Raw genomic sequence first — 27,952 nt, 5'->3', positions numbered from 1 at the left:
GTCTGTGTGTAAGTGTTTGTTTGTTTGTGTGTGTGGGGGGGAGGTTACTGTACGCGGGATCCGTGCTTGTGTGCGGACGTGCTTGGCGAGTCTCTTGATTTGAATGTAGAGCATCAAAAACGGAAGACTGAGAGATATAAGTCTGATGTTTTTGGCAGATGGCAAATGATCACAGATATACAGATGTTTCAAAGACATGTTTGAGCTAATTAAAAGATAAGGCACACAATTTAGTTTTCCCTCTAGAGGGAATTTACAGGTTGTTTTAGCCACACTAGAAGCATAGATCCTGAGCAGGATGGCAGTGTTAGTATTCTGCTCCTCTAATTTTAAAAGGAAAAATTGTATTATAAACTTAATAACACCCTTTGCCATCATCAGGTCAAGGTTTTTATTCATCCAATACTATTATAACATTGTTATTTTGACACATTAGTGTGCTGTTGTTATCATTTAACTCATCAAACATCCTCACAGAGCTAATGGCGTGTGTGCAAGCCTGAACTCACCTTAAAAATCCAACGCTGGTGAGGCCTTGATACGTGTGGTATCCGGTGTAGCGACACCTTCACGCATGCCACCGAAATGATGAATAACAACTGAGCAAAAAATAATCTGCAGCATTTTTCAGCCTGCGTGACGTTTCAACACATCAGAGTAATTCAAACGCCATCATGCAAATAGCCATTCACACAAGTGTGGGATAATAAATGATTAATTATGTTTTCAAGTACTTTAAATGGCTTGTGATTGTCTAACCTTCCTGGCACTCCAAGTATAATCAAAGCGTACTGTGTGCAGCCAAAATAAATGATTACAAAGTTAGCTACAAATGCTGTTTGACCCACAGGAATGCTGTGTGTTTGTGTGTACGTGTGTTAGTGGATGAGGGTGGGTAACAGGTCTGTTTCTACAGTGCTCTCTGTGTTGTTCATATGTGTTTTACTTTGGATTTGTTTGTGTGCATGCATGCCTATTGCGTGTAGATGCACTGTGCATGTGTGCAAGGCCAACGTCGCTGTATTTGTGCATTTCTGAGTGAGAGTATGTGTGTGCGCCTGTGCACATCTGAGGTTCGTGTACGCCTGTGTGAGACAACAGCACGGCCAGCGGACTTGTCTGCTGTGTATGAATAATCAAAGTGGTCTCTCTCATCATTAAATCATCACTGTCCTGGTGGGAGCCTGAGGAGGGAGATGGAGCGAGAGAGCGAGGGAGAGAGCGAGGGATCATAGTTAGCGCTGCAGGGGTACATGCTCTCTCTCTCTCCTCCATCGTGTACTGTGGCTGAGATGTGTCATGAGCACAAGTCTTTTCTGCTCTCTGCGCTCGCCCACTTAGCTCCCCCAGACACATCCGCTCTCGTGCGCACACATATTCATACATACGCGCACACGTGCACGTTGTTCAGGAGTGTACAGACACTCGCGCACTGAGTCAAACACACGTATCGCTTCCCTTCTTGGAAGCGAAGGCCTCGGAGCTCTGCTACAAAAGCATCTGCCACATGTAGCTGCCGTTACTGTCCTATTCAGTCACACAGTCCTCACCACTGCGTGCAAACACCTCAAAATACATTGCGCTATATAGTACAAATGTGTTTTCGTAATAAAAACAAGACTTATAGATTTGTCTTTATGGCTGTATTCTTTGTAGCTGATTAACCGACGAAAGCTGCTATACTAATTAATCTTAAAGTGACAATGAGTCTAAAGCATCTCTCAGTTTTGCATCGTTTTGTAACCTCTTCCAGCCTATTACAAGCCCAAACCTGCCCATTATTAAAAAGCAGATATGATACCATGCAAAAGTCTTGAGTCAGCCCTCATTTCTTTATATTTTGCTTCCAGGGAGCCAGACTTTCTTGTCTTGAGCAATAGCTATCAAGGCTGTCTGAAGGTCTTTCAAAGCTTTACTTTGGACATTTGCTGTTTTTTCCACTCTGTTCAGTCCAGTCCTTGTACCTGACCAGTTTCAGAGGAATGTTTTTGTTTTGTTTGTTTGCTTTCTAAGCCACTTAAGACTGACCTATAAATCATTCAAGCATAAAAAAAGGCAAGGCTGTTGTTTCTACACACACCAGCAAAAAAAATCAATTTTTAATTGTATCTTTGGGCACTTTGTTACTAGTGGTCTGTCACAAAAAAACATTTTTTTTTTTTGTTCAATTGATGAAAAATACCAAAGATAACACAGTTTGATAGCCATAAAATTTTTGCACCGCTAATTCCCCGAGAGCTATTAACTGTGAAAACTTGGCAGCATGGTTGCAGGCCTAAAAAACAGCAGTACCTGAGAGAGTCATCTTACTTCTCAGTCAAATCATCTACGGTTCACTGAAGCTTCATCAGAAATGGTCTCAGGAATATGGGAAGGAAAGGTTGAGGTATGCCCAGTTAAACAAAAAACTCCAGTGAAAATCAGTGGCAACTAGTCTCATGAAGAGACTAATCGATTTTTTTGGCTCTAATCATCATCACTATGTAGGGAGAAGGTCAGGAGAGAGGTACAGCCGTCTGTAAAACATGGTGGAGCCTCTGTCAGGGTTTGGGGCTGCATTTTAGCCAGTGGTGTTGGAGATTTTATCAGAATTGATGGCATGGCAATGACACATGGCCAATGCAGTAAAAGGATACTTGGATAGGAAAGACACACACTGCAACACTGTCAGTCATGGATTGGCCTCCCCAGAGCCCGGACCTCAACATTATTGAAGAAGTGTGGGACCATATTGGGTGAGGATGGGGGGAAAAAGGCAGACAACATCCAAAGAAGAACTTTGAATGTCCTTCAAGAAGCCTGGAGAACTATTCCTGAAGACTACTTGAAGAAATGACAAGAAAGGGTAGTTAAGAGAGTTCAGGTTGTGTTGAAGAATAAAGGCGGACATAACAAATATTGAGTTGGAATCTGGTTAGAATCTTACGAACTCTTTCTTATGTATGGTTGCGCATTTCAGTTGCGGAACCCATGTCCCATTTCCCTAGTAAAATATAAGGAAATGAGGGATGGCTCAAGACTTTTGCACAGCACTGTAGACTAGAGAAAGCTAGGGTGACAACTGGCAGATAAGGACATGCATAATCCCGAGTTGAAATCAAGATTTAAATGAATGTCCTTAATATGCTTTTACAATTTATTCAAATGCTCTTATTTACATGACCCTTAAAATTTATGTGGCAAACATTATTGGATGTATCATTTACTGTTATTTGTTGAAATCTGTGGCTCACACTTGTCTGCTTAGATACATTTTAAGCTTCAGTATCGTCTGTAATTACAGCTTTTCTAATAGGAGTGATTCCCATAACCATATTCTGCTGCTGATTTCGATGTGCTGTCTAACACTACTGACAGCAGTCGGATCCTCCGAATTGTTTTACTTGAATTGCAAAGTGTATAATAATAATTGAGATAATGTTCTCATCGATGGAGATTAACATATTCATTCAGTCTGCTCAGACTGCAGGAGCTAATATGGTGTAATCCAATTCAGGAGCTTCACACCTTAGAGATCATTATGGTGTGAATAGCACCTGAAAGTCTCTGCGAGTGTTACGATCAGGAGACAGCTTCATGTAAGAAGGGAGAAAAAGATGGAATAAAAGAGAGTGTGAGTACGAGAATAGTGTGAGTACAGATTGTGGGTGAGAGACGTTCACAACAAATACTCATTCTGCTGAACGACACACTCGCACATGGGCTAGATGTGCTGCTAATGAGCCTGGTGTGCGGTTACGCCGTAGAGCCAGACCGACTCCACTCTCAGACCGAAGGGAGTTCAGTCAGGAGTCACTGCTTTTTTCTCCTTCCTCCATTCCTCTACCTCATCTTCAGAAAGGAGCACGTTACCCTTCACTGTCTTTATCAAAGCAGGCGCTGGCTTACCTGAAAGGCTCCTTTTCAGTCTTCTAAGTACTGGGAGAGACAGGCAGACTCAAACAGGAGTTCGTGACGGTCCCTGGAGTGTTTAAGTGGTTGTCATAATTGTCACAAAAAAGCAGAAATAGAGTTTTCTCAGCATAAGACAAGAAACACAGTAGAGTGTGCCATGTTCTGGGAAATACAAATTGATATCTTTTAATTTGATGTAAAAGTCTATGCTAAAATGTGAAGGTAGTGATTCCAAAGTGACACATACACATTAAGCATTAAGTCACATCCACATATAGAGAAATCTAGCAGTCAGGAAATTAGTATTTGGGAATAAATCTTGTACTTTATTTCCCCTCAAATGGTGCCATATTTGTGGGTTGAGCAGCAAAGTTGAGCAGCAGAGATGAGCAGTTGGGTTGCGCCCATGAAAAACTATTGACTCTTGTTTGGTCTCGTTCATTGGATCGGATGATTGAAATCTGAGGAACCACTGCTGTGAGATGGATCCCATCCATCAGCCAGCATCAACTCTGGCACTAAAAGGACACCTAAACTGAACTCGGAAGTGTTCACAAGTGTTGGGGTTAGACTCCAGTCAATCCCAAATCTCCACCGTCTGAGACCAAACTCTATCCTCTGAGATGACAGTGCTCAACCCCCGCAGAGCCGGGTTTATCAGAGACTACCTCCAATATTTGGGAATTGAGAAGATGTTCTAGGTTGCTGTGGCTGTATATATGCATGCTACAAAGGCACCTGTTTGTTAAATTAATAAATAAATTGTTACATTTAAAATATGTCTTGTTTCTAAATAAGTAAATGACACCAAACAAGAGTCAGCAGCAGAATAAGCTGTTTGGCATTGACAGAGAATATTTGGCAAATTTTTCATGGGCCCAACCCTCCTACTCAACTCTGCTGCTCAACCCACAAATGCATTTTCCTTACATAGGCGATATTTAAAGGGAAATAAAGAGGCTTTCCAACAATATGGGATTTATTGGCAACAAAGAAATAGTCACCCCAAAACAAATTTCCTTCCTTTTTCTGTAGTATATAGGTAGATACGTTTGTGTGTGTCTCTTTGTGTATGTAGTGGAGTTTTTTCTACTCTTCGCTCGATATGATGACAAAGACAGGGGATATCCCTAATATGGTCATCTCAAGCATGTGGGTGTGGCTGTGAGCAGAGCAACCCTGTCTACTTGAAGTTTAACTCTTTTGTTCTGAAAGTTTGCTCAAAGGGAGGTTGGTGCTAAAAAAGCTTTTTCAGAGAATCATGCAAAGCTACTGTAGTGGAGTTCAAGAACAAATAAATACAGTAAACCATATTGTTTTCTTTTCACTTTTACTCATTACCCACCCAATTCTCCGTGCAGTACCAGCCATGATCACCTCCTACCCGAACACCACTCTTGCCACGCAGGGTGAGGAGAAGAGGATGAGCTGCATAGCTCACGGAGAGAAACCCATCATGGTGCGCTGGGAGAAAGAAGAGCGCATTATCAACCCCGAGACCAGCAGATATGTGGTCACTGTCAAAGAGGTGGCCGACGAAGTCATCTCAACGCTCGTGGTAAGTGCTCGGTTTCACTGTAAATCGAAACGCATTTCGAATCTTCGGGCAGCACGCCAACCTTCAGTCATTTTATCTGTATGGACAGATGGAAAGCAGAAAGGGAGAAGGCGTAGGGGAGGCAGGGCAGAGGAAAATTCAGGCTAAAATACATTCTCATTGTATTAATGTCTTAGAGTATGAATTATTAAGAAGGTATTTTCCAATTAAATTTAATGGTGGTTAATACACATTATGAACAAGTACATATGTAATGCAGTAAATTGAAGCAATGTACGCCAAGAGATAATCGAGTGGAGGTCCAGCCTCTCTCTAGTTTATCTCAAATTAAAAGATGAAAGTGCTGGAGATGGGTTCAGTGCCCTGCCATCCTTTAAACTCACTCAGGATGAAGCAGTGTTTTAGATTCCTACCTGATAGCAAAGCTCTGCCCACTTGAAAGCCTCGAGTTTGGTGTGTTTCTCTGTAGATTATGCCTACTCTTCGCGAGGACTCTGGGTTTTTCTCCTGTCATGCCATCAACTCCTTCGGCGAGGACCGAGGCATCATACAGCTGACAGTGCAAGGTGAGCTTCAACTCACCTCACCTTTTTTTTTGTCAGTGGATTGGTTTCAGGAAAAAGTTTTGAGTGATTTATTGCTGTTTGAGATATTTTGCATCTCTTTCTCTCTCAAACTTACTGTTCCACAGAACCTCCTGACCCTCCCGAGGTGGAGATTAGGGATGTCAAAGATCGGACCATAGCGCTCCGCTGGACTATGGGCTTCGATGGAAATAGCCCGATCACAGGATACGATATTGAGTGCAAGAACAAATCAGGTAGACGCGAGGAGAGGGGAGCGATGTAACTATCATGAGTCAAAAAAAACAAAACAACAACAATCCAGAATTTATAAAAGAGCAAAAACCTTTATCGATTGTTTGACAGTGTGTGTTCACCCTCTTGTGTTTTGCTTCTTCTAGCTTCATGGCTATCAGCCCAGGTAACCAAAGATGTCTCGCCACAGCTCAACCAGGCCACTATTATCGACCTCCACCCTTCCTCCACTTACAACATCCGCATGGTTGCCAAGAACGTTATCGGCAACAGCAACCCCAGCAATGAGCTCACCATCACTACTGATGAAGCAGGTCAGTGAGCTTCAGTTTGGGGGAGTGATACTCTGTTTAACGTAGAGCCTGTTTCCTCCGGCCTCGCAAACCTGTTGAGTCGTCGTGCACGTAATTATTTTGCAGTTGCTTTAAATGCAGGTCATCATCGTTTTTTATATCTTGAGAAACAGCTCAGTCCACCGTTGCTTTTAGTCATCCCTATCAGTGTTCACTTACCCTCTATTGCCTATAATGATCCTCCCTCAGGCATTCCAGCGCATTAAAATGGCACATTTTATGGGATTCATTGCTAAAATAAAGTGCTAAAATTCATATATCATTCCTCACATTATTTAAGGTTAAAGTTGGTGATGTTACAAGTTTTTTTTTCTTTTTTTTAATTATTATTAAGTTAAGGTGAAACCTGCTGGGCTCATGAATCAGCAAGTGCATCGAGGAACATGCAATCTCAGCTCAACAGCACCATCTAGTGTAGCTGAACGAGATTGAAAACAAATGAAATTTCACAGTGAATCATCTTTCCCCGCATTATACCCGGCGGTGTTTAATAACGTTAAATGATGTGCTTCATTTGCAGCTCCTGATGGCCCTCCACAAGATGTCACTCTAGAGCCCACCTCCCCACAGAGCATCAAAGTTTCCTGGAAGGTGCTGTTTGAAAGTTTTTAAGTGCCGCTTTATGAGCTGAGCCATTCATACACAGGGACTATTCGCATGCATCTCATTGGTCATCGTGAATAAACACTAAACAGTCTTTTCATTTACAGCCTAATTTTGCACCATACTGTAAAGATAACTGTTGGTTTATCAGACCAAATACTGATTTGCATCCTGGATATGTAGCAAAAATTGCCATGCTATTTATTTATTTGTGTGTTTTTCAGGAATTTAAACAAACTGCAATAAAGTAAAAATTATATCTTGAATTTAACAATGAAATTAACACAGTAATTCAGTGTATTCAGCTCCATTTATTAAAATCTGTGGTATGTATGGACTGACAGAAGACAATGTATTAATGTAATCATTTCAAATATAAAACACAATTAGCCATAAAGTATTTCAGAATTACCCAATAGTAAGAATCTGAGTAAGTCTGGACTTATGAGCTTCCTGATTCTTCTCGCAGCCTCCACAGAAGCACCTGCAGAACGGTGTGATCCGTGGCTACCAGGTGGGCTACAGGGAGTACAGCCCCGGTGGGAGCCACCAGTTTACCATTATCAGTGTGGACAGCACGGGCGATACCACAGAGAGCATCGTGCTGGACAACCTGAAGAAATTCACCCAGTACAGTGTGGTGGTGCAGGCTGCAAACAGAGCAGGCACCGGGCCGTCTTCACAGCAAGTGGTCACTAAGACACTGGAGGATGGTAAGCAGGGGATGTGGGCGCCTCTTACCTGGTGCATTTCCATGCAGCCATACTGAAAATGTTGCGCTTTAGCAGTTAGAGTAGTTTGTAGCATAATAACGTATTTTAGTTATTCTGTATTTGTAACTGAAGAATAGAAGCAGTTTTAGTTGTTTTGAACAGGATGAGCATATTCTCAGATTCCTCTCACATCAAGCCATTTTAAATGAGCAGGGCCTCAAAACCTCAAAGCTATTCTTGTGGAAAGGTTTCCATCTACTGGGCATATTTTGAACTGCATTACATCAAACAGTATGCTTCTCTTCAGTTTCCTGTCTGGGTTCCTAACATAGAACGATGTACAGATTGTAAAAAGAAAAATAAAGTGTTTCTTCTTATTTCAAAACCTTTTATTTTGTCTCTCAAAAAACATCTCTTTTCCAAAATGAAAGAATACATTCAGTATTTAATGTTAGAATGTGATTTAGTGAACATAATAATACATTTAACATATCAGAATCACTGCAGGATGCAAATATATATGATAAACTTCCCTCGTTTTAAAATAATCATAGTTGTAAAATAAAATGATTTACAAATTTAAATAGAGGTTTCTGACTTAATATTTGGTGGCAGGAGGTATTTGTGTGATTCATTTTTGGATACTTGTTTAATTGCCTAGATGAGGGTACTTTGCCTTAAAAAGACTCCATTATGCTTCCACTTCAATACTTTTTTGTCTCCCTTGTCTCTGATAGTGCCGTCTCGGCCTCCTGAAAATGTTCTGGCAGTGGCCAAGTCTCCAGAGGTCATTTCACTCTCCTGGATACCTCTGCCCAGGGAGTCTCTGAATGGGAACCTGCAGGGCTACAGAGTCATCTACTGGGCCAACCTGCCTGACGGAGGTACTAGCATTCACACACACACACACACACACACACACACACACACACACACACACACACGCACGCACCTTTTAGTTGCCACTTAGGCCAATCCTTTGGTCCCTGTCTTTATTTCATTGTCGTTGCTTGCTTACTCAGGCACTAGGTGGCGCTGTGGTTTTGTCATGGTGCAACAATATGATGTAAAATGGTGTTTTGAAGCTGTTTCAGTGTGTGTGTGTGTGTGTATAGGACAGTTATCACTTATTGAACACTCATGGTGCTTTGTCTCTGACTCATCCTGTTTGTGGTTAACAGCAGAACGATGAGCTCATTTTTACACATTTTTAAAGGTTTAAATATAATTTTCAGCCACCTTGTTGAATTAACAATATAGTTTTTTTTAAAAGTCTCATGCAGTTTTATCTCCTTGGAATTATAAACGTACTTACATGTTTTATATTTTTCATATTTTGTGACCAGCATGTGACTTTTGGACAATCAGCGTTACACTACATCCTGATTGCTCACGAATGCTCATCAGCAGTAGAAACGCGAAGCCTGCAGTTCACAGAGGGAAGATTTGTGGTTGTATTTCCTGTGAATATATAGCAGTATAGCAGTGAGCGAACCTGCAGTCTGGCCGGGCGCCATCAATAATTCACAGTGCAATAATTCCAGCGAGCCTCATTGCTTCAGCTCTGACTGACAGGACATAAGAAGAGAGGGAAGAGAAGATGAGAGCAGAGTAAAAATCCGAGTAATAATATAATAAAGTTTTGTCGGTTTAAAATACTTTATCTAAGTTTTATCACATGTGAAGAGGGATAGTTTTGTAACTTTTCAGAGCTGAATTAACTGCTCTTGCTCTACTCTGCCGCAGTTTATACATTCAGACTTATTAACATGTTTCTTTTTTTGTGTCAGAACTGGGAGAAATCAGAAATATGACCACCAGTCAGCCTTCTCTGGAGCTCGATGGTTTGGAGAAGTACACCAACTACAGCATCCAAGTGTTAGCCTTCACAAATGCTGGAGATGGTGTCCGCAGTGAACAGATTTACGTCCGCACCAAAGAGGATGGTATAAGGAATCCCAGATAACTCCCCGTTGACTATAGTTTAGTTGCTCCTGGAAAATGCTTCAGTGTAAATGGCACCGTGTTGTTCCTCTGCAGTTCCTGGGCCTCCAGCAGGAGTGAAGGCCGCGGCCTCCAGCGGCTCAGAGGTCTACGTGTCCTGGCTGCCTCCGCTCAAACTCAATGGCATCATCAGGAAATACATCGTCTTCTGCTCCAACCTGCATCCGATGGTAATAGCATTTGTATACCACAAGATTTTCATGGTCTTCTTCAGTCTTCCTCACAAGCCTCTCTGCACTTTCTCATGCTGATGCTGCCCAGTGATACATTAATCCTTTCCGTCCCTTCGCTTCACAGGTGATGAGTGAGTTTGAGGCTTCTCCAGATGCATACATTTACAGGATCCCAAACTTGGTTCTGACCAGACAGTACAGTATCTGGGTGGTGGCTGTGACTGCTGCAGGTCACGGCAACAACAGTGAGAAGATCACAGTGCAGCCTCTGGCCAAAGGTACAAAATCCTAACTAAACTGGCCTTTTGTGTCATGTAGGAATTTTCCCACGGATTTTTTTTTTTAAGTGGAATTGCATGGTTCCTTTAATAGTGGTGCTTTAATCACACAGAGCATAAACCTATAGGAAGACAGGAACAGTAACTTATTTTTGTGTTTATGCTGCTTTTAGCTCCAGCTAGGATCCTGACATTTAATGGGACAGTGACCACTCCTTGGATGAAGGACATTGTTTTACCATGCAGGGCGGTTGGAGACCCTCCTCCCACCATCAAGTGGCTCAAGGGAAAGTAGGTCTCACACACACAAACAAGCATGTAGTACTGGTCAGCATGACTAGGATACAGATTGGTTATTTTCATGCCTTTTTCCAGCACCAATGGGACACCTACACCCGTCCTGGTGGATGGTCGTCGTATTGTCTACGGCAATGGCAGCTTCCTCATCCGTACAGTGAAAGCAGAGGATTCTGGGAACTACAGCTGTGTGGCCAGCAACAACTGGGGGTCAGATGAGATCACACTCAATTTGCAGGTGCAAGGTAAGAAGTATTTATTTTCTACCTTTTATATACACACTCACTGGCCATTTTGTTAGGTACACCTGTTCAGCGGCTCATTAACACAAATGTCTAATCAGCCAATCACATGGCACAAACTCAGTGCTCAGGGTTTAGGCGTATAGACATGGTCAAGACCAAACCGAGCATCAGAACGGGGAAGAAAGGAGATTTAAGTGACTCTGAACAATATGTCCAGTTGTGCCACTACTGCCAGCTAAGATCAGGAAACTGAGGCTATAATTCAGATCATCCCAAACTGGTTTCTTGAACATTACAGTGAGATCACTGTACTCAAACGGCCTCCACAGTCACCAGCTCTCAGTCCAACAGAACAGCTTTGGGATCTGGTGGAACAGGAGATTCGTGGACTCAGGAAAGTGCAGCCAATAAATCTGCAGCAACTGTTTAACGCTGTCATGTCAATGTAAACCAAAATCTGTGAATCTGTATCACGAAGAATTACTGCAGTTCTAAAGGCAGCAAGGAGCCCAACCCAGTACTAGTGAGGTGTAACCAATGAAATGTCTAGCAGCCACATCACTGTTAAATTTAATTTTTTATTTGTTTTGTTTACATTTTGTTAAGTTAATTACAATGAACACCATTTTAGTTATACAGTAAATTGACTTTTTACTTGGGTCAAGTGAACCATGAGACACTTTAATCCAAGCGACTAACCGAGCATTGACCTTTGTTTGTCCTCATATCCACAGTACCACCTGATCAGCCACGCCTCACAGTGACCAAGACCACCACCACATCGATCACATTGTCATGGATACCAGGAGACAACGGAGGGAGTTCCATCAGAGGTGAGGGTGTCCAACATCCACTGAACATAACATGTGCACATACAACAAACAGTACAAGGAAGTGGACGGTCAACAACATGCACCGTTATATAACAACAATTACCCCCACCACCACCACACACAAACTGTGGCCTGACCCCCATTTCTGCTGCTCGTGTCTCATTATCTGCTGGTACAGCACAATACTGGAGTCCTAAAAGCCAGATTAAAAAACAGCAGGGAAGATTAGGTCCTTTTAAGTGAAGATTAAAGCGCTCCATCTTAAAGAAAGTGTAATCACACTGAGACTAGTTGTAGTGATTTATCATTGCACATAATCAAGGGGCTCCTGTGCTCAGAGCTGGAGCCGTTAAAGAAGCTGTCTATGATACCTTCTCTGTGATATTTGTTTTGCTTTCCTGCACAAAGCAACAGCCATCACCAAAATACACACACCTACTGCAAGTTTATTGATGTCTGTTTGTAGCCTAGCATGCAGCCTTTTCTCGGGATCCTGTGATGAGCGGTTGGTCTATTTTTCTTCATCCTGTGACCACAAAACCTATAAACAAATTGTGATTTAATTTTTCAGAGTCCTAGCTGATACGTGCCAACTTTATCTGAAATAGCTGGACCTGTTTGCCTTGATTCGCAGTTGAGATCCTTTTTAGTTGTTTAAGTTCTTCCATGTCATAAAATTTTCCGAAATTTTTCCAGGAATTTCCAAAATAAGCCTCTGTCTAAGCATTATTGAGAGTTTTCCTTTGATGATAAATGCAGGACCAGAAAACATTCTGGTGAACTAAAGGCTACAAATGTTTCTCTCTGTAAACAAAATACTTTCTTACATCTAATATTTAACTGTGGAGCCATAAATATATTAAAAAGGTAGTAACATGAGATTACTATGTATTACTGGAATAATATCAAATTTATTCTGACTCAGCTCACTCCAGATATACTGTGTCATGTCTTCATTCATACCTCTTTCTCCTCCTCGCAGGTTACATTCTGCAGTACTCAGAAGATAACAGTGAGCAGTGGGGCAGTTTTCCCATCAGCCCCAGCGAGCGTTCATATCGCCTGGAGAACCTGAAGTGTGGCACGTGGTACAAATTCACTCTGACGGCCCAGAATGCAGTGGGACCAGGGCGCATCAGTGAGATCATTGAAGCTAAGACTCATGGAAAAGGTGCGGAGTACTTGTTTATTTTCAAACCTTAGTATTTTTATTATTATTATTATTATACTAACAAGTATAAACAGCAGTGCTACAACATTGGGTATAGTTGGCCAGAAAAGGGTTCTTTTAAAATATATAATATACAATATACAACAAGTTTTATGTCATACCTACCCTAAATTTGCAGTACTGGTAATTAGTAACATGTTTTTTAATGTTACTGCAATGATTAATGCACCAGTATGTGCAAGCTCTTTAATGAAAATTTTTTTAATGCTAAAATATAATTATTGGTGTTTTCTGTGATTTTTTTCTATTTTACAAAAAAGCAGAAAAAGAAGATCACATGACCAAATGAAATTTATTTACTTATAATTTTTAGTTTTAAACAAGTTTTTGATATTTGTGTTTATTGTTTTATTTGTGACAGGTGGTTTAATAAATTTTTTAAGTGATGTGCAGTCAAGGCAAAATAGTTGTTACAGTTTTCCCACAGAGAGAGGATTTATGAGCTTAGATGAGGGAATCCATATTTGGACAAGATGGTGACATTTAGCAGCTAATGCTAGCTAGCTTCGGTGGCGAGCTTGGTGCACCCATGCATGACTGTGTGGGTGAATCGGGCAGACACAGATACCTGCTAAATAGTGGTAACCTATATCTAAAATAATACTTCAGCTACTTTGATTTCAATCACTGATACTGACTTTATTTTTCAAGGTCAGTTGGTATTTACATGCAAAAGTTACAACTTTCTGTCTGTATTCTCTTCAGAACCTCAATTTGCCAAAGAACATGAACTCTTCACCAGCATCAACTCCACGAGGGCCAGGCTCAACCTGGCTGGCTGGAATAACGGAGGCTGTCCAATCACCTCCTTTATACTGGAGTACCGAGCAGTGGACTCAGGCACCTGGACCACAGCCCAGCGCACATCGCTGACCAAGAGCTACATCCTGTACGACCTGCAGGAGGCAACGTGGTACGAACTGCAGATGAAGGTCACCAACAGCGCCGGCTCAGCAGAGAAGAGGATCACCTTTGCTACTCTGAATGCTGACGGAAGTGAGTTTGGATTTTAACAGTCTGCATGTTAAGGTGGATTTTTGGATGAATCATGGATGACTCAAGAAATCATAAAAATGTTTAAAAAAAATACTAAAAATGTGAAAAGTAGATGAAAGAAATGTTATTAGCAAAATTGGGCTCTTACTAAAATGAAGGTCTGTTGGGAAATGTTTAACCCTGTCATTCTATTGCAAGAAACCAGTCTGAGTCCAAGACTACAGTATATGGACAAACTTATACTTAGATGTTAATGCCAGATTTGGAACTTGTCAGCAGAGCGCTGGGGAGTCTTAAACACTATCAACACTACAGGGTTGAGTTGATCTGGTTGCTAAACACTTCCACGTTGCAATAAAACTACTTATAATTGATCATGTAATATCTAGGAATGAAGAAATTCCACAGAAAGAATTCCACACATCGAAAGGAGCCAGTTGTGGTGGTTCGGGCATCTGACAAGGATGCCTCCTGGGCGCCTCCTGGGTGAGGTTTTCCGGGCATGTCCCACCGGGAGGAGGCCTCAGGGCAGACCCAGGACACGCTGGAGAGATTATATCTCTCGGCTGGCCTGGGAACGCCTTGGTGTTCCCCTGGACATAAAAACACCTAAATTAAAAGATTTAGAGGTGTGGTCCTGTACCATTGTCCATATAGTGTATTTACAATGATTGCAATTAACAATAATAATAATAATAATGATTGTTTATTTATACAGAAAACTGTCGAGTGTTCCAGAGTTTGAAGAATATTTCCAAAGAAAAACAAGGTGCCCTACATAAAAAATACACTCTTGACAAAAATAGCTTATAATAAGAATCAAAATATATTCGCTGTTAAGAAGGGTCAAACTGTTAATGTAAGACTTGAATCGAAGGCTGTTCTGAGCCGAGGAAACACTACAGCAAAAGTGTGATCCTTTCGTTGCTTCTCAGACTCGAGAGGTCTGTTCAGTAAAGCTTCTGTTCAATACTCTGGTGCTGTTTGCTGCTCGCAGAGTCGGCGTTACAGCATAAAGTGCCATTCTGCACTTCTGCCTACAGTCGAGAATGTATTTTTTATTTAGATTGTCTGTCACACTGTTTTATCAGCCTTTGAACAAGGCTCAGTAAGAGAACGGGGATGGTCTTCTGATTCTCCATGGGTCGTGGCGTCGCTCTATTTGCCTTGGGCTACAGATTGTGTCAGTCATACACAAAGGATCTGTGAAGAAGGATAGGAACTTGTAAGCACTGTGCTCTCCAGACGGTTAACTTATTTCCTTTGAAGAGCTTTGCTGAGACGTGTAAGCTGCCTGTCAGGGTGTTATGTGTGCGTGCATGCATGTATGTGAGTGAGTGTGTATGGGACACAAGTGTGTGTGGATGCTATTGTGAGTGTGACAGTGAGTTTACAGCTTAACGCAGCTGCTGAGAAGCAGTCCTGCAGACTAACACCACATATTCAGTCTGCTACAAACCTGGTTCCCCATCATTCCCCCACCAGCTATGGCAGATGGCTGCACCTCCCTGAGGCTGGTTTTGCCAGAGATTTTTTCCTGTTGAAAGGGAGTTTTTCCTTCCCACTGTCGCTAAGTGCTTAATCAAAGTGGTCATTTGATTGTTGGGGTTTTCTGTATCGTTGTAAGGTCTCTACCTTACAATATAAAGCATCTGGAAGGGACTGTTGTTGTGATTTGGTGCTATATAAATAAAAATAAATTGAATTGAACTGAAAAAGTTTTGTGACCAGGAAGAAAATACTTTAACTAATAAATTAGGACCAGATGAAAAAAGCTACTTCACAAACATAGACAGGAGATGGACAAACTGATCCAAGGATGCCAATGTACATGCTGTTTAATACAGCATCAAAATGTCACAAATACGTATATTTTTGCAAGTTAAAAAGTGTTCAAAAGCCTGTTTGCAACCATGTTAACCAGGTTTAAATCCACCGACTGGTCGTGTGTACTCGATTCTTCTCTTGGGATTCACCTGAATCCAGATGTCTGTATCATAAAATTGATAGGACGGCTGATAAACAATAAGGTACAGTACAGCATAATAAATATAAGTTTAGATGATAATAAAGTATCTACAGTATATTACTCTATTACCTCAGGTGTTCTTAGTTATTCTATTCCTTTGTGACATCCCAATAAAGAGCATGCGTGTGGAAAAGCAGCATCCTAAGAAAGAATCAGCATCTTGTCATCCCTATATTCTTTAACTGTATTGCATAAAAGCTTATCTTCAGTGTTTGTCTTGCAGGAAACCATCAACAGCACTTTGCTGTTGTAGAATATTAAATGTTTTTGAAGATTCAAAACTAAAGTATGTGAAAATCTTACCAAATGTTGTTTTTTCACCTTCCCTTTAAAGGCACCATCCCTCCTCTGCTGAAAACAGGAGATCCCATCTCAGACAACATGTCAGGCAGTGGCGGTCTGAAGATGGTGGTGACCATCACCTCTATTCTTGTGGTGGCTGTGCTGGTTTTTATTATGCTCATGGTGCTAAAGAGGAGAAGGCGGGAGCAGAGGCTCAAAAGACTCAGAGGTGGGTTGTAGATTAAGTTGTGTTTATATGAATTTGCATCCTGTTTACAGAGTGTGAAGTGTAAATCTGGTCTATAAACCCAACATGTCTGTGTGCAAACCTGATCTCCAATACATAGATAAGCACTCGGACAAAAATGTGTTGTGTAATTAATCTTAAATGTAAAACTTTAGGCTGAGTTTGCCTTTAAAATGAAGAAATTGCCTCTGAGTATTTTGCACTTGGCGCCTTTCTGTAAGAGTTGTTGTCAGTGATTGTACACTCTTAGAGCTGCTGTGGCTTATCAACTAGGACAGTGCTATTATAGTATATTAACTGCCTCTTTGCTGACTTCACAGATGCCAAAAGCCTGGCAGAAATGCTGATGAGGTATGTGTTCCTAATTTTAATTTATGCACACAGCTTTCCTTTGAGCGGGGAACATAAATCACTGTGTAGCCCGGAGTTACAGTGCCCATCAGTAAAAATCAAATATATTGCATTCACACTGTCCCTCCTGCTTTCTTACAGCTACTTATCAGCTTAAATTAAATTCAATTAGCATTTCTGCAATATAGTGCAAAATCACAGCTGAAAAGTAAGGATTTTTTTTCCTATTAATCTCCTCAGTAAGAACACCCGGACCCCCGACACAGTGAACAAGCAGCAGCAAACGCTAAGAATGCACATCGACATCCCCAGAGCACAGCTCCTCATCGAGGAGAGAGACACCATGGAGACAATCGGTAAGGCCTCAAAGTGAGACTTGTGTGTCTAAGTGTAAAATATGGACGATACTTAAAGTCTTTTCCCCCGTTTTGCAGATGACAGGTCTACAGTGCTGCTGACAGACAATGATTTTGGGGAGACCAATAAACAGAAGTCCTCCACAGTGACCCACACAGTCCACTACCAGTCTCTGTCACAGGCCACTGGACCGCTGGTGGATGTGTCCGATGCTAGGCCTGGAACCAGTGAGTCCCACCACCGTCAGTGCTCAACATTTATTTCCTCTACTACTAATAATACAATACTACTGCGAGTGCTGTGCTGTGCTTCTAGCATACCGTTGAATACTGTCTTGTGGATAAAGCAGTAATATTGTTTTATTTGGTTGTTCTGCAGCTTCATCTTACACCATAAAACACAAACAGTAAAAGCTTTTCAGTGCAAATCGCTCTGAAGTAAAGTACATGCAAAGCAAACGGGTTTTCCAGCCGGTCTGAGTTTAACAGTAGGCAGCTCACGTGGAGTATTGTACCACCTTTTAGCAGTCAGATGACAAAGCACAACAGCTGGGCTTCTGGTGTTTGAGCCCCACTGAAGCAGAAGTGATGAAGAGCTGTTATCTCCCTGCCTTTTCTTGACATATTCCCATCTGACTGCCGCGCTCCAACTGGCCAGCTGGACCCGAGTACAGACGCAGACCTCAATGCACACACTTAGTGATGTACCAAAGTGATTTTGTGCAGTTAGCTGCAGATGGATTCACCTAACAATATATTGTGGTATTTGTAACACTGAGTCACACAGTTCAGTTTGTCCAAATTAAATGGCTTAAACTTTAAATGATTCATTTTACAACAGGCTGTTTAAAATGATTTGCAAGTCTCACACAGAACAGAACACAGAAAACATAAAAGACGTTTAAACTGAGACATTTTATTATTTCATAAAAAATATCTGCTCATTTTTAATTTGTTGTCTCAGAAATGTTGGGTTGTGGGCAAGAAAAGGCTGGAAATTAAAGTGGTTCTAAACAGAAACAAGTGGAGGACTATTTTGCTACTAATTTTGTTAACTGACAACAGGCCAGTAACATGAGTATAGGGAAAGACATTTTTTTCAGGGAAGGACAGCAAGACAATGCTAAACCACAGACTTCATAGTAGAAGAACTGACAGGGTGAGATAAAAGTACAGCAGCTGGTTTCCTTACTGTAAAAATATGACTGTAATTCATCAGAAAAGTTCTTAATTTTCTCTAACATGTGCTTTTTAGGTTTGCTTGATATCTGCAAACACATAAACAAGACATAAACAGAACAACAGCATATCTGTGCTCACATAAACTTGAAAACACTGGCATGAGCCCAATATTCATCACAGTCAAACACACACATTTGCAGTCATTTCTAATCAAACAGCCACACGATTGGGTCGTTTAATTTGTCCGGTGGGGCAAGAGCCCAGATGCTGACTCTGCTTTTTTTCCCCCCTCCCTGCTGCTGGCCAAACACCTCCATCATTTATCCTCCCATCCGCACAGATAAAATTACAGCCTGACCTACTACAATTACCAGCACTATTCTTCTCTGCACAGACCAATCCAGGCCTTTTTTAAAAGACTCATTCTGAATCTGCCCAGCAGTGAATAGACCAGTAGTCTGTCTGGGTCAGGGTGACAGGTGACGGTTTGTGTGTCTGTCTGCAATGAGACGATTGGATTGAGTGTAATGTTCAGTTCTCTTAGAGAGAGTAATTGTAGCTTTACATGAAAGCCCAGCAGGAAACGTACATATCCACTTTTTAAATCCCTGCACAGTTATGGAAAAATGTGTTATTGACACAGAAATCAGAAATAAAATAAGACTTTTTGTTCGCATCCATTTGTCTCGTGCCTGTCATGTGTGGTGGACTCTGCAATGGTTGCTAGGAGTAAATAGATCTATCTGTGTCATTTAACAATTATTTATTAGACCAAAAAATATGCCTTCTGTTGTGTCAGAGGACTGTGTTCACTAACAGTGCGACCCCCTCTGTCCTTACTTAGATCCCACTGCCAGACGCACTGCCAAAGCTGGTCCTGCCGCAGCACGGAGCCGATACGCCAGCCAGTGGACTCTGAACCGGCCACACCCCACCAGCTCCTCACACACCCTGACCACTGACTGGAGACTCCCCACTCCGCGTGCCACTGGATCTGTGGACAAAGAGAGCGACAGCTACAGTGTCAGCCCCTCACAGGATACAGGTAGAGCGGCGCTGTCCAGAAACAACATGGACTCATATGTATGGGTTTAAAGTTGGAGGAGGTGACAGAAATCATGTTGCTGTTGTGAGATGTTCAAGTGTGAGGAGTCAGCATGAATGTCACGCTGGCTTTTCTCTGCAATCCAAATCATTTGGGCTGTAGTTTTTTATTCCAAAGTGCAGTTTTGGGGCGTGCTCTTGGCTGAGTATTGCAGGGTACAAATCCAACTTGAACGCATGCATTTTTTATATTTAAAACACATTAAATAATAAATAAACCTGAAAAGCACAGGAAATACGGCAATAATCCACATATATGATAAACCATAACTTTTTAATACACCATTCTTTACAATAACTAAACACGTGCTATACGATGTGTGACTTGTGACCTTCAGATCGCGCACGGAGCAGCATGGTATCAACAGAGAGTGCCTCCTCCACCTACGAGGAGCTGGCCAGAGCCTATGAGCATGCCAAGATGGAGGAACAGCTCCGCCATGCCAAGTTCACCATCACCGAGTGCTTCATCTCTGACACCTCATCTGAACAGATGACAGCAGGGACCAACGACTACACCGACAGCCTGACCTCTAGCACACCGTCCGAGTCGGGCATCTGCCGCTTTACCGCTTCTCCGCCCAAACCTCAGGATGTCAGCAGGGTCATGAACATGGCCGTGCCCAAAGCGCACAGACCTGGTGAGGATGTGGTGTTTGTCACGCCCAGCGTACACACAACTCGTAGCTGAACCACCCTTTCTGAAAGTAAACTGCATGTAAATGTACAGAAAAGCTTCTATATTCGTCTTCTTCATCAAGAAAACCAGTTGAGAGAATTTAACCAGAAATCTAAGACAAAAAATGTGGGCAGCTGCAATCATTTATACCACATGCTTGAGACTGACTGGGTTGCTCATCTGAACATAGCTTAACAGATGTTGCAGAGATCCGTTTGCTTTCATGTGCACCTCTCTCACCTGTGTGGTTCGAACAGGAAAATTTGAGCTTCTTCTTTGCCAACAACGTGAGCGAACATGTCCTGGAAAGAGTTTTGTTCTCCTGTTGCAGCCAACACGACTTACAAGCCGACAGGCAGGTATAGTTTTGTGTAATGGGCAGAGCAGCTAAATCACATTACATTACAGATTTTCTCTAACCTCTGTAGTCTTTCAACAAAACCAGTGACTTTGGTCTCTTTGGCTTTTAAGCTGTTTTCTAAATGACCACATATTATTCTGCGAAAGCCTGTCAGTTCACTTTATGGCCACCCTCTGCTTTAATTCAACTGCCATCAGCTTCCCATCCAAAGGATGCATCCCCTTAGTCTTCACCCAGCTGGTGCTAAGGTATTGTCTCGTTAAACCAGTACAGAGCTCTTTAAAAGGTGTTAGTTTGTTGCTATACAGGCCTCCTGGGAGAGTAGCTCCTTGTTTTGGCAACTTTTAGGCCCTTAACAAAGTAACAAGAAGAATTCCAATATGCAGTTTTCCCAGCTGAACCCCGGGGAAGCTCGTCATTGTTAGAAAACAAAAAAACTTTTTACTAGTAACTGATACGTATGGGTTTTAAAGAAAAAAAACGTGATTCCAAAGTTTTTCATTACTTCTGCAATTTGAGGTAGACCTGCTGTGCTGTGCTCTCTCCTCTCAGGTTGTAGTCTTACCTTACGTGACCCTCTGCTCCTCCTGGGAGATTTGCAGATCAGTTACGAGATCTGGCAGTCACACCGCAAAGCTGCTGGCCACACACAGAAGCGCAGACATTCAAAAACACACACACGTATTCACAGCGCTTCTGTCATCCCCTCTGATCTCTGGGGCCACAGATAATTAGCAGAGTCGAAGGTGTTTGGAAATTTAGGTCTCTGTGTTTTTTTATTTCTCAACTATAAGCATCCCAGAATCTTCAGTTTGACCTGACTGAGTTGAGGCTTCTTAGGCTTCATTATGTTTGTAACATTTATGCACAGGACGGCGGACTCGTATCACCAGTTTAGCAGAGAGAGAGGTCGGCTAAAGGCTATCAGTCAACCTAATCTCTATTGCCTATTGTCACTCGGCACAAAACGGCTCTTTACTGCCACACTGGAGACCTGTCAGTGTGATACCAGACTCCTTTCAGGCTGGTGTGGGAGCGCTGAGTGCTGAGACCCTGGTGTCATTTACATCAGTAATTGACACCAGGTCTGGTAGGTACAGCTATTTTAGCTGTATAAGCATTGTGTATTTTGCTGCCTTTGCAGTTAATGGACTATAAAATCACTACATGGTTTTCTGGAAGTTTACAGTTAACAAAGATTTACCAGAGCTCTATTTATTAGTAAGTTGTCATGTAGAGTACAGAGAGAGAGGTGCAAAACATTAACCAATCTGGCCAAAATTATTTAGAAACATTTTATGCATATTACTGTTGAATATGTGGATGCAGGGTCTCTGTCACCCAGGTCACTTGGAAACTGATGCTGGATGATAGGCGTAGGTGTGCACTTGCACAGGACCACTGCCATGTTAAAATATGACTTCTTAAAAGACATTTTTAATGCCATGTCATGCTTGCTACTGCAGGTGTAGCCATACAGATGTGACAGCAGAATCGAACTTTCCAACAAGCTTTTAGAAGAGAGTAACATTCCAAAAATGCCAGACAGCTCATTTAAAACATCTCCACACTTGTAAATTCTAAAAAATACAGATCCAGTGTGGAGGTTGTTTTGCTTGACTGTGGGTAAATGACCTGACTTCAACCCTATATTTGTCTCTATTACACCTGAGTGACGTGAGCTCACCTAACCTGTCCATGCAGGGGTCAAAGGTGCAGCTCTCCACTGGGCCTTTGCAACAAGTTCCTCTGGATTTACGGAGCCATGAGCAGCAATCGTCGCACAATCAGCTTGTAAATATTTTGTGCGTAGCTCTTCCTTAACGACACACATAATATCCTTTGCAGGAGACTACAGCGATAAGGGAACAGACACTTGCACAGATTAATGGTTTGGCAGAGAGCTGCGGTTGTATCGTGGCTACACATAATGCCCCATTACTGAACGATCTGAAATTTACTGGCTGATGAATTTTCAAACCACATTTCTAATGAGCCCCCACGGAATCACTTAAATCTATATTTAATTCAATTAACACTCCTACTCATTCATCATCTTTGGTGGCACTAATAGGGCTTGTTATGAAACACAGTAAATTATTCATTCTCCCCGTGAACCCAGAAATCCATTCTCCAAGGTCACGTTGGGCTGGAAGTGCAAACATGACCTCGGCTAATGCTGTGCAGGCAGGAACTGTGGGTCTACATATAGCGTATACTTCTGTGCATGTGTGGGCCGAGTACATGTGAGTGTGTCAGTGTGCGTGGGAGAGAGAGAGCATGCGTTGAAAATGTTATTTTAGCGTTAAATCGTGCACGTGTTGAAATGTTGATCCCTGCTCCCGTGAAACGTAAACGCTCCATGACTAATGAAACAGTGCAGGTGCTGCTCAGCTCATCAAGTGTTCAATCTCACCGCAGAGCACCCGATCTGGTAACCCGACGCTCTTTTGAGATTGGCTTGTTTGCTCTGTTAAACATGTAATCCACTCAGTAGAATGGATACAATAGCAGTAAACTCGCTGAACCCAAAGCGCCTCTCCTAATCCAACACCTCAGAGGATTATTTAATGACAACATTTAGTCAAAGTTTATCACTCGGTCAAGATATTAAATCTGACCTGCTTTATGTTTCCACAGGCCTTTGAAGGTTCTTCTCATTCGTGCAGTGAAACACTGAGAGAAAAGTGCAAATTGACAAATGAATGAATGTCATACATACATGCCGGTGGCAGAGAAGGCCATCACTCAGCTTCATCGCTTTAAGAGGAGAGAGCCACTGCATCACTGCATCCGTCCCTGACAGTGATGGCAAAGTTAACACTGTAATATTCACTTTCCTATTACATTATCTCCTGCACTCTTTTCCCAATACCAACTCTTAAACTAAATAGATTCACACATAGCGAAGATTGGTATTACATTAAAATAATAGTCGTGAATCATAATCCCGAGAGGGGCCCGAGGTGAGAAAATGTACCGGCGTGAATGTGAATTAAATATAGATTTTTTTTTTCGGCTCTGTGCAATTAATTTAAACTGAGGGGAAGGAAGAACATATTGGAGTCTGCGGAGACAAGTCAGGGCTCGAGCCTGCTGAAGTGTAGTGTTCAAACAAGCAGGGAGCCCAGAAAGTAGCTTCACTGTTTCAGGGCAGGCAGAGGCATCTCTCAAAATCAGCTTATGTTAAGTATTCACCACCAGAGATGGGGATTATTGGTGATATCTCAAAGATTTCTTTATTTCCTCCTCACTGAAGCAGTGCCTTAGATTGATTTAAATACCCCTGATAGCTGACAATAAATAATGCTTCCCAAATCGATATCTTCAGCAAATCAGCAAATGACCGCGTGTAATCTTGTAAGTGACGAAGAAGCCAAGGAGAATTATCACCCGACTATATTCCCAGTAGCTCTGCAGAGCATTTTAATGGCTTTCACCTCATTGCTTTGGTTTATGGTGCATATCATAACTACTCATTAGTCCCACTGGTCTTAGCATTTCCTCCAGACACAGAAGCTAAATGATTTTAAAAAAACAACCTGACACCCATTATAAACTGTCTCGCCCCCCAAAACCGTTAGAATCTATGTAATTGAGCATTTAGCAGCTAGAGATAGAAAAGACAGATATTTCCATCATGGGCAGAGAAAAAGAAAGCTACCCAAGGTTGGCAACCCCACTGGCAACCTCCGGTCTCTAGAGAAGAATATGCATTCCCCAAAACAGTTGGTGAGTAGTTGGTGAAGTTTTCTGGGTGAAATTGGTCACAGGAACCCTGGGTGCTGCACCTTGGTCTCTACCAGATTGTTTGCATGGAAAACACAGATTTGTCTGCAAACACTCTCTAACTAACCACCTAGCACCAACCAGACTAGGAGAACAATTCACCTTCACAGCCTCACCACTGAAACCAACGTGATTCAAAAGGTGCAACTCCATTGCATTCCCCACTTCTTCATTACTGCTTGGTGAGTAATTGGCGAAAGTGTTTTCCAGACATGTGAGCATCTTCAGTGCAACTGCAACTGCAAGCAGCCAAGCAACCTCAAGGAGGTTTGGGTGTAGCGCTGCATACTTCATAAAGACCACTTTATAGTATTAGCAAGCATCCTCCTGCTGTGGTTTCTTGGCAACCAGTGGTTGCGATGCAGTCTCCAACTGGTCTTTAGACCTCTATGAGTGGGACATTAGTTTCACAAACACCTTAGAAGCTGACAGCATTTTTAGTCTTTTTGCTTGTCTCCTGTGTGTCACCTCCCAGGAGGAGAGCTGGTCCACTTGCCACCTTACCTCCGCATGGACTTCCTGTTGAACCGCGGCGTGCCTCTTCCAGCCCGAGGCGGGGGCGTCAGCAGCAGTGGTGGCAGCAGCAGCAGTGGAGGTGGAGGTGGTGCTGGAGCAAGTGGAAGTGGTGCCGGTGCTACAGGGGAAACAAGAGGAGGCGGAGGAGCCATGGGTCAGACCTGCCTGGAGCCCCAGAGGAGCCGTACCCTGAAGAGGCCACCTCCCATGGAACCCACCCCTATGGAAGTGCCCTCACCCAGGGAGGTTCAGCAGTGGCAGCCAGGAACTGCTTCCACCCTCCCACACAGGGATGTCCGGGAGAGGGGAGAGGCCCGCGGTGAGGTCCGGGGAGAGGTCCCTTCCTCAGGAGATCTAGCCCAAGCACAGGCTGCCAAGCTTAGCACCTCCCAGGAGTCACTGCTGGACTCCAGAGGACACCTGAAACAGAGCAACAACCCCTATGCCAAGTCTTACACTCTGGTATAACACTGGGACACAGCGGACTGCTTCAGACAACAGGACTACTGCAGACACACTGGAGGAGGAAGGACAAGAGGCAGACGAAAGGCACAGGACGGACAGTTTTCCACAACAGAAATTGTTGTATATAGAGCTGTTTCTGACATGCGTCTGAAGTGGATGCTTTTCTTTGAGTCTGTCTTTCTTTCTTTCACTCTTTTCTTTGTTTCCTCTCTCGCTCTTCTCTGTTGCTTTCACACCTTTCATTCTCTCACGCCTCGCTCCTCTTCTGATGAAATTTTCTCTCACAGTTTTTATTTTCTACTTGAATATTCTTTTATTCTAAAGTGACAAAATATGAGGATTGCCAAAATGATTTATTTAAAATTTGAGAAAGAGAAAAAAATACTATTGAATTTATATCAAGGACAATTATAGTCATTATTATTATTACTATTATTATATAAAACAGAAAATATTTAAAAAAGAAGAAGGGACAGGGAGGAGGACTCTGCAGGAGAACGTTGCTTTCTTAATTTATTTTTGTTTTATTGTCGCAGTGTGATGAAATCTGTGGTTGGGAAACTGAGGGGGTTTTTAGCACTTCAAGGAGCCAACAGAGGAGAAGAGGAGAGACCCCAGACGTGACCGCCAATGCTGACCAATCGTAATGTTTTTCAACCTTTCTGACGACTGCATGGCGACTGATCCAATGACAATTAATAGGAATGGCTGGACATCCCAAAAAAAAAGAAGAGACAGAGAAAGAGAATTTTTGTCACACTATGAAATTATACAATGTGAATATATATAAAGAGATCACTTTTATTTGTGGATATTATGGGGAAAATGATTTGGTTAATAAAGTCCTTAGTCATGTTTGCACACATCTGAGTTTGATTTATATTTCCAAAGATCAATATCCCTCCTTTTTCTTTAACATGGTTGTTCTTATACTTTCCACCTTAACTCCTAATTTACCAAAAAACGGCAGCCATGTCTGGTAATATCTAAAAGAGGTTTGATCAATAACCTCCTGATGACTGCAGCCTGATTTTCTGCATATTTAACATAATTTTGACAAACTTCAAAGTTTTTTACTTTGACGATTGTTCCTGGAAATGCATTAGTATGCAAAATCCGAATACTAGTGCATCTAAAATAGATTTTTTTTCTTCTAATTAAAAAAGTAAACTTTCTTTTACCTTTTGTTTTTTGTTTTAATTTTGGTAATAATAGCTTGCAGTTAATGAAAATCTGAAATCCTGTATCTTAAATTATTAAAATGTTTAATTTCCAGTGTGAGTAAATGACTATTCAGACAGTGTAAATACCTTGTATCACTATAGTTCAGTGCACACAGCTGTCAGTGGGGAACAATGCATTGAAGCCACAGAAGATGACTGCTGAAAATATTAATGGAAAGTTGACTAGAAGTGAAACGTGTGGTAGGAAAAGGTCCACCGGCTGCAGGGGTGTTTGCAGCCATGACAAGACTGTCAAAAAGAACAAAAACTGTTCAACTTGTGAGAGCTGGAAACTGAACACAACGCACACAGGAGAAGAGACTATCACAACTAAACAGGAAGTAACAGAGCAGAAATGCAGACTTTACACAAAGACAAAAGGTAAACAGACGGAGACGGTGACAGGACTGAGAGAGGCAGGAAATACACAAACTAACAACTAAAACTGTCAAAGAACTAAAGACACTGAGGTAAGGAAAGCAAAACCCAACATAAAGAGAACAGCAAACAACATTACAGATTAAGATTAATGAAAAATACAGAACTAGAGAAACTAAAAATCTCAAAACTCAAAACCAAGGTCCAAGACCCACCAAGGTTGCAGTCGAGGTGCCAGTGAGTCACATGTTCCCTAGTATGATCTGTCAGACATGGTCTACGCTTCTGGCTGGAAGCTGTGCAAAATCAAACTCCTCCCAGGGGTAATTTATTCCGTTTGGGCATAGTTGTAGTTTGGGAGTTTGTAAGATATTTATATAGCCATCACCATTTGAGGAAAAGACCCTCATCTAAAAAGCTGCTGGCCGTACAAAATATAATTATACTGTAAAGGAAAAAGTTTAAAAAGCATTAACAAGTAAGGGATGAAAGGTTTAATGATATCTGGAAAACAAATCCATAAGTTGCTTCATTCATATAGTCATACAGCAGAAAAAAACAGAATTAACATTTACCTTTTGCATTGATCGGCTGACTGTCCGACGTCACAGTGGAACCATAACACCGATCATCTGACAGCACTTGATGTCCATTATTAACCTGAACTATTCCCAATTTTGTGTGAATTACCAGTTACTGTGAAATCCATACATACATCATATCATGGCATAAATGTCGCAGCTTTAGCAGTGAGCTTAAACAGTGCTGCCAAGTCTTCTCACACTATAGAGATACCATCCTGAAGTACTCCTAACAGCAACAATAATTTAGAGTTTTCTGCCTGTAGAAAGGTAACTAAACTAAAAGTAACACAAAACCACTTTAAAGAAATGGCTGTTTGAAGGGATCATTTCTTATTATTATTCTCTTATTTTTCATTTTGTCGATACATTTCTCATCGACATAAGCCTCCACAAAAACTGAGCTGAAGCAC

At 41.9% G+C, this 27,952-nt stretch overlaps 1 protein-coding gene across 2 annotated transcripts in view; it reads left to right on the top strand.

Annotated features, from left to right (window-relative positions):
- The window catches only part of dscamb (Down syndrome cell adhesion molecule b), a 127,176-nt gene extending 100,962 nt beyond the window's left edge, over positions 1-26,214 (top strand). Inside the window, exons 12-33 of one of the 2 annotated variants that reach the window (XM_039622256.1) lie at positions 5,256-5,452; positions 5,922-6,018; positions 6,144-6,272; positions 6,417-6,584; positions 7,144-7,214; positions 7,696-7,939; positions 8,677-8,823; positions 9,730-9,885; positions 9,980-10,113; positions 10,241-10,394; positions 10,568-10,685; positions 10,770-10,936; positions 11,671-11,769; positions 12,752-12,940; positions 13,706-13,996; positions 16,360-16,536; positions 16,875-16,905; positions 17,146-17,261; positions 17,340-17,489; positions 19,288-19,488; positions 19,886-20,188; positions 24,852-26,214. In XM_039622256.1, the coding sequence (XP_039478190.1) occupies positions 5,256-5,452; positions 5,922-6,018; positions 6,144-6,272; positions 6,417-6,584; positions 7,144-7,214; positions 7,696-7,939; positions 8,677-8,823; positions 9,730-9,885; positions 9,980-10,113; positions 10,241-10,394; positions 10,568-10,685; positions 10,770-10,936; positions 11,671-11,769; positions 12,752-12,940; positions 13,706-13,996; positions 16,360-16,536; positions 16,875-16,905; positions 17,146-17,261; positions 17,340-17,489; positions 19,288-19,488; positions 19,886-20,188; positions 24,852-25,360 (3,848 nt within the window). In that variant the 3' untranslated portion in view covers positions 25,361-26,214. Of the gene's footprint in view, positions 1-5,255; positions 5,453-5,921; positions 6,019-6,143; positions 6,273-6,416; positions 6,585-7,143; positions 7,215-7,695; positions 7,940-8,676; positions 8,824-9,729; positions 9,886-9,979; positions 10,114-10,240; positions 10,395-10,567; positions 10,686-10,769; positions 10,937-11,670; positions 11,770-12,751; positions 12,941-13,705; positions 13,997-16,359; positions 16,537-16,874; positions 16,906-17,145; positions 17,262-17,339; positions 17,505-19,287; positions 19,489-19,885; positions 20,189-24,851 lie in introns of both variants that reach the window. The other variant, XM_039622257.1, reaches the window with a different exon arrangement.
- Positions 26,215-27,952: the final 1,738 nt, after the last annotated feature.

This window comes from Oreochromis aureus, linkage group 14, assembly GCF_013358895.1.
Source record: "Oreochromis aureus strain Israel breed Guangdong linkage group 14, ZZ_aureus, whole genome shotgun sequence".
Lineage (NCBI taxonomy): Eukaryota > Metazoa > Chordata > Actinopteri > Cichliformes > Cichlidae > Oreochromis > Oreochromis aureus.
This window is presented reverse-complemented; position numbering and strand designations above follow the sequence as displayed.